General features: G+C 42.1%; 1 protein-coding gene across 1 annotated transcript; it reads right to left on the bottom strand.

Moving 5' to 3' along the window:
* Positions 1-725: 725 nt before the first annotated feature.
* Positions 726-5593, bottom strand: cnga4 (cyclic nucleotide gated channel subunit alpha 4). The gene is given in 8 exon segments (XM_069663420.1): positions 726-755; positions 811-910; positions 912-1638; positions 1754-1919; positions 3650-3895; positions 4365-4948; positions 5354-5460; positions 5550-5593. Coding segments are annotated over 8 exon segments (2004 nt in total).
* Between the last annotated feature and the right edge of the window lie 1852 nt (positions 5594-7445).

Below are 7445 nucleotides of genomic sequence, written 5' to 3'. Positions count from 1 at the left end.
ATGTACTTTCAGTGTGAGTCATCAAACAGAAACATGGCTCCTGGAGTTGGTATTTTATGAAATATAATATTAGATTACTGCAGTGTAACAGGTCCTTTTTTGGTGGTGCTGTGGCAGGGTTACCTTGTTTTTGGATCACAGATTGGGCCTTTAAGGGGTTCAAGGGAAAACATTTTTATATTAAATGTAATGTAAAATCATTGGAAAACATTTATTTTTACTGAAAACAATACAGACAGAAGTCTTAGAATAAATCATCCAGCAGTCTAAATAGACAACACTAGTATTTTCATGGGAATACAATTCTAAATGGCCTAATCATTCTTTCAAGTTTTAGTACTGTTCTAAATGCTCACACACTCGGTGGTTTAAAAAAAAAAGACAAATTAACCACAATTCTAATATAAAACATTTTTATTTAGTGTATAAATCTGCTCGTGATAATCCATTAATATTCTTTACATTTTTTTCAATCCCAAAAGAGACAAATGAAAATAAAAAAGTGTATACAAAAGAGACAAAACCACGTGACATTTGAAACATTTGGTTATTAAATTCTTATAGAAAGCAATCGATTGAACCATGAAAATGTTTGTATCTTTTAAAAAGAAGGAAAAAGTATAAATTAAAAAATGTAAATGTCAGACACTGTCTGTCATGTAGTTTGAGCATCTTCTGTTTTGGATGGTGTATTTCTATACACAGTGGGGGTAAAATGCTGCCACCTAGCGGTACTGCTTGGTATTGCAGATAGTCTTTAACATTTAAATTAATGTTTAACAAAAAAAATAAGATCATCCAACATTTCACTTTTCCTTTATTTTTTTTGCCCTTTATTTTTCGGCTCTGTCTCTGTTTTTTCTGAGCCTTCTTCAGCATTTTCTCTTCCCTCTTCAGATTCTCTCCCTCCACTTTTCTCTTCTTTCTCATCTCCAGGCTCAATCTCAGCCCCGTCTCCTTTCCCAGGTCTGTCATCTCCTTTGTCTCTGTTTTTTTCTCCCTCATCTTCAATTTTCGTTTTCTGATTATCTGGGTCTTTCAGCCCAGATTTATCTCCCTCCACAATCCTCTCCACGTCGTCTTTTGTGCTTTTGGTGCTCTCTCCGTCTCCCTCTTTGGCCACATCTTTTCCGTCCTCTCCCTGCCCTTGTTTTTTTACCTTTGCATCTGAACCCCCCTCTTCCTCCTCCTCTCCTTCTGCCTCTTCTCGCTCCCAATCAACCTCCCCTCCCACCCCTTCTCCTCTCCCGTCTGCACTCTCTCCTTCTACGTCTTCTGGCAGCTGAGTCCCCAGTGCGGCCACGTCCCACTCCAGCTGCTCCACCCTGGCCTGCATCTTGCGGTTGCTCGACTCCAGTTCCATCATGAGTCGAGCTAGTTTGGTTTGCAGAATTTCCAAGTTTCTCTCCAGCCTTTGTATTTTAGTTTCCACTTTCTCTGCTTCCCCCTCCGCTCCCTCCCCGCTCTCTTCCAACATGCCCATCTTGGTGAGGATCTGTCTGCCTTTCTCCTCCAGGTGACACTTGGCTGCAGGGAACTCAGACAGCACGTCTGTCAGGTCCTCTTTGGACAAGCTGAACAGGTCAGAGTAGCCGATGCTTCGGATGTTAGCAGTGCGACGATTGCCTGATTTGTTACCTGAATGGACAAATAACAACACAAAGGGTATGATATGTTACCAATGCAAGCCACATTCAGAGTCACATCACAATCTGTGCTCTGTTGTGTGCAGAGTTCTTGATGTGTGACTTACCTTTGATGTTGAGGATACTGATTTCTCCAAAGAAATTCCCCTCACTCAGAACGGCAAACTCTGTGACGCCGTCATCCGCAACAACTGCAAGTTTTCCCTCTTTAATAATGTACATTTCATGGCCTACATCTCCTTTCCTGCAGACATACTCTCCTGGACTGAACACCTGTGAGACAAAGAGGCATGAGGTATTGCTTAAACCAGAGTATAGCCACATTATAAACTAGGGAAAACAACGAGGTGGAGTTCAAATCTACGTTTTATTTATATACCATTGAGTGTTGTTCTCATGGAGACTGAATCAACGCCTGTATTTAAGGTACTTTACTTTGTATTTGTTGTAGTTTTTGCACGTCTGTGCCTCATTTATTGTTATTTGACTTCTGTCTAAAAGCCAAATGTTGGCTCTTTTCTTCTCTAAACAACCAAAGCCCAAGATGAACAATGGAAGGACCAGGGGGTGACGTTACTTGCCTGGTTCAAATTATATTCTATTACTCACATCAGCCACATGACTTTGGGAGGGGCTATAGCTCATCCACTCCCTTCCCCACGCCGTTTACTCCTGATTCCAAACAATGATCTGCTATTCTGACTCATTCGTGTCAGTGGAACCACTTCATCAGTGCAGTGAGGGAACCGACTCACAGAACTAGGACAAAAGAGATGGACCTATCCTGAGTTTTGCACCAAGCAATGTGATGTCTTCTGGCAACATATGCCTTTGGCCAATGAAATGTGTACAAACATGCATTCCTAACTGTGTAGCATTAACACTGCCTTTAGTTACACTTTTTACACCACAACCATGATGGAGGATGAAATGCAGCATGAATTTCCGGAATATAAAAAACTCTTTATTATAAATTGCTTTGTGTTGTTTTGGAGCCTGATTACTCTTGAAATCATTGGATTGGGTGAAAAAATGGGATTAAGTATTCAGGGCCCTCATACGAGAAGGGTCCTCAAAGATACTTGACTTTATCGCCGAGGATGCTGGGAGGAGCCCAGAGAGAATGCCTAAGCAAAGGGCCCAGGATTTTGTGCTAAACCCCTGCTCCTAAATGTACAATAATATTCACACTGGAGTTGGATTATTACACATCCTCACCAGTGCAGTCCCTTGAATTTTTAATCACAGTTCTATTTATTGTTCTGAATCAATGACTGTATATATAGCTGGATGACGTGTCTCCATCTGCTCTCATTGTACGAAATCGATGCTAAAATAGCCTAATGATAGGCGCTGCCATCTTGCGATGGAGCCAGAGTTGTGTGTAGACATCGGTGGGTGGAGCCGCCGTAGCCACTTCCACTAACCCAAACACACACTTAATTTACCGGGGGAAAAAACAGCATTTTTTAACAGCAGAACAGCTTCTTTGTGTTGGTCTGAAGCGTCTTGGTATTGACGTTCACAGGTATGAAAACTTCACTGACTGTCGTGATTGTTTTTGTTACGTTTCCTCTCACCGTTCCTCCTCTAGTCTGCTACTCCGGAACAGATCGGCTGCAGGAGCCGGATTTGTCAACAGAGCTGTCAATCATCCTTTTTACAGCATCAAATAACAAATTAAAAATTAGCTTGTCAGAAAAATCACTTAAATCAGCATGATAATAACTATAATGATAGAAACCATGTTTGAGAAAAATTGTGTTTTGATTTTATAGTTTGACTCATGTCCCATCTGTTAACATGGAGGAGGCGGGCTTCATGACCTATACTGCAGCCAGTCAGCAGGGGGCACTCAAAATGTTTTGGCTTCACTTTTAGGCAGCTGTCATGTCGTCTGTCTATGTTCTGAATGTACACTAAGAGAAGGCCCAACTCCAATACCTGCCTTAACTCCTTGAGCCACCTGTACCCACTGACCACCATCTTTTTTCTCCCCTGACCTGAGGGTTTAGTTTGAGCACCAGCTCCTCCAGCAGACTCTTCTCACAGCTCTGGAAGATGGTGACTTTGGAGAGCGTGGGCAGGTGAACGCTGACAGCGATCTCCGTCCTCAGGTGAACGGGCAGCTGCTGCAGGATTTCGTTCTCTCGCATGATCTTCTTGTTGATGTGAAGATGCTGGTACCAGTTGTCGATGCGCTGTCGAAGCTCCTTGCTAATGTGGTGGCTACGCAGGTATGCCTTCACCTTGAAGAGGAAAAGAAGAGCATTATATTCTTTAAAGCTAGCCAGCAAATGTCAGTAAGAAGACCTATTTCTCTCAAAAGTTGGAGCTGGGAATTATGTTTAACTTAAGTTGACTGTTTTCCAAAACAACAATTTGGAAAATCCATATTTCCACAGGTTGGTGGAAGTGGGGCTTGCTCTAGCCAGGTTAGTAATTGTTGGCGATATCTGTTGAAATGTAATGAGAGAAAAATAAGGCAGAAATTGTAATAAACACTACTTTAATGCAGCTTTTACTAATATGGATTAGCAGGGTAGCCATCTTGGATTTCTTGGTGGAGTTGGTAAGGTTCTTCCTACTTTCCAGAGTTTGAAATCCAACTTTCGGAGGCGTTTCATTTGAAATTTCCAACTTAAAACTCTAAAAGTCAGACTTCCAGGTTCAAATGGAAACAGAAAAATTCTACTTCCTGACAGTTTTCCAACTTACCAGCTCATGGTTTGGGAAGAAGACATTATCCCGGTCCCTTAGGCTTGTGATGACATTCCCAACATTCCCAACAATCGATGCAAAAACCAGCACAGCAATGAGCAGATCTGCAATCATAAACAAGTACTCCTCTTCTCTCTTTGGCAGGGGGGTGTCTCCGACTGTGGTGAAAATCTGCGCAGAGAACCAGAAGCAGTAAAAGTACTGGCGTCGCATGGAGGCAAACTCCGGGTCGGTGGTGTTGGGGTAGACCCAGCGGTCGCTCCCGAAGCCGATGTAGCTGGACAGGGCGAAGTAGAGACAGGCGTTCCAGTGGATCAACACGAAGATGTAGATCATGAGTTTGGAGATGCGGAAGGTGTTTGGGTAGGAGGTTCTCGTCTCCATGCGGTCCAGGGCCTCGTTGAGTCGCGGCAGACGCAGGAGGCGGTTAATTCTCACCATCGGAGTTTGGATACCAAAGACAAAGTAGAGGAGGTCAGTGGGCAGCAGGGAAACCACGTCCCTTAGGAACACTTTAGAGTGAAGGTACCTCTTCTTCAGCTGACTGACGTCCTTGATAAGGATGCCCTGATCCAAGTAACCTGGAGAGGGAAGAACAAGCTTTAACAACCCCAGAGTACTCTCCATACACTGGCTCATTATCATGGTCAAGAACAGATTGGCTCTGACTTTTACAGAGTATCAAATCCATCTGACTTGCAAGGGATAATGCAGATTCCTAATCACGAATGGTAGGTGAGAGGAGATTGTAAAGACGTCATTGAACAACTCAGGAATATTGTTGCATGAGTTTCTCATGTGAGGGTGTAAAAACACTGGACTAGAGTGGATGTGAGGCACCAATACCTGTTTGCTTTTCATCATTCACAAGGTGTAAGTATGTAACAGATCACATTTTGTATGACTACATTGGTAATAAGTTATATTTAAAGGGTTTTATTTTATTCAGAGACTCAATCAAAGCAGACAAAAATAGAAACACTCACCTGTGTGAACAGTGATGATCATGTCGACTATGTACATGAGGTCTGCCAGATAGTCCAGTGTGAGCCACACAGGCAGGTAGCTGAGAGCGATGGTGGTGAAGCACGTTCTGGAAGGACATAGCCAGAGTTTTAAACTGGTGTGTCACATGTTTACAGATTATGTGTTCAGATTTATGTTAATCATATTTATTTGTACCTCAAGATGATGATGACTGAGTTGTAGATGATGGGAAAAATCATGACCTGTAACCAGACATAATAAAAGTGTTCTGCTGGATCAACCAGCCAGTCTTTCCTGAGAGGGAAACGATGAAGAAGAGAAGAGAGAGGGGAAATGAGGACTTAAAATTTCAATGTGATAGTATCATGGTGACATAACAAAACATAGCTATGAGAGCTATGAGTTCACAGAGATTGTACATTACAAGTCTTTTGGTCAAAGCATTTATGACTTACTTTACTTTCAGCTTCAGATTTAGAAAGGTGTTTTGTTTCCCTTCTTCCTTGACTCCATCTTCTCCTTCCTCGTTCACTTTCTGCCCCCGATGCCACCTGAGCAGCCTCTGCCACTGCTTTCCTCCAGTGCGTACATCACCTGTTTTATCCATCCTCCAAAGTTTAGTCTTTAGCTAACACATTTTTCCATCCAAGCGATCAAGTGTTCACCTTAGAAGTCCAGCTTTGCGGTAAATAAGATCAGACGACCCCACTGATTTGCATTATGACACCTTAGTGTAGTCCACCTAACAACAGAGCAGGTCCACCTGAGCTCTGCCTGGTGATGCTGGTCTCTATGGAAGGAAACCACAACAGATGTCATGAGTCCTGCGTGTCCTCTGGGAATTCTTCCCTCGCCTAGAAAACCAGAGAGGTCTTCCTCTGCACATCCCAGTGACTAATGGAGACAACAAACTATAGCTGTAATATGGAGGCCACTGTACTGCTTGTTACGTCAATAAACAGAGTGCTCTGTAGTAGTGCTAGGCTGTACTGTGAGTATGCCACAGTGGTAGGCTATTTTATTTGTTATCAATTTTTAATTAGCGATAATCTGGTCAACATACAAAAATGATATATTTTGGCAATCAAATGAAAAATTTTGGCTAATTTGAAACTGTTAAATGCAAACATGGAAAAGCTCAAATGAACATGTGAGGTTGGAAATGTGCGATTTGATTTCAATTAAAACCTTTACTGTCATGAACTTTTTTTTCCACTATGAAGAAAAAAACTATGATGTCTAATTTAATTAATACAAATGTTAGACAACATGTATTTTGTTTTCTGTGGCACTGGAGGGAGCTGTCTGAGGTTTGAGTAAAGGTTTAGGTTGACCCATAGCGGAGACTACTTCAGGGTATGTTCTGCTTCATTTTTCTGTTTCATTGTGTTTTTTTAAGATATTTTTTTTGGCCTTTCATGCCTTTATTGAAAGAGGACAGTGGATAGTGTTGGAAACAAGGGAAGAGAGTGGGGATGACATGCGGCAAAGGGAGTTGAACCTAGGGCTGCCACATCGAGGACTATAGCCTCTGTATATGGCCGCCGATTTAACCGCTGAGCTAAATCATCGCCCGACCATTCTGGTTTTTAATCTGTTACTCGCGAGTCCCCCAACTTAAAAAAAGAGTGCCACTTTAGGTCATACGGATGAGAGGTCACCTCAGTGTAAGCCAATTTTACTCCCTGACATCCAACATAACTGCGGAGACCCTCTGATATTTAAATTTGTAGGAAAAGCGAGTTAATAGTCCCGGAGTTGGGATTGTTTTGTCAAATAACTATGTCCAAGGTCAAAACTGATGCTCAGTCTGAGCTGCTTTCAGAGTGAGGATTCATTTTTCATCAGTTTCTCATGAGCTGAGATTGTCTTATTCCAAGAAGACCGAGTAGTTTTGGCCAATCTGCTTTTTCTGTCAGAGCCTCTCAGGATTGGAACAATTTGCCACAACACATAAGAAACTGTGTAAACTGCCATTCCTTCTCCACAACACTAAAAGCATGGTTTATAAGTAATCAGACTTGTGAACATAATATGTGTCTTTCTTGATCTTTTGTAGTGCAGGCTTTGTTCGTATGTGCATATTTTTAT

The sequence above is a fragment of the Semicossyphus pulcher genome, unplaced genomic scaffold (assembly GCF_022749685.1).
Source record: "Semicossyphus pulcher isolate SPU_LCO1_2020_fin unplaced genomic scaffold, fSemPul1.0.p SCAF_15, whole genome shotgun sequence".
Lineage (NCBI taxonomy): Eukaryota > Metazoa > Chordata > Actinopteri > Labriformes > Labridae > Semicossyphus > Semicossyphus pulcher.
This window is presented reverse-complemented; position numbering and strand designations above follow the sequence as displayed.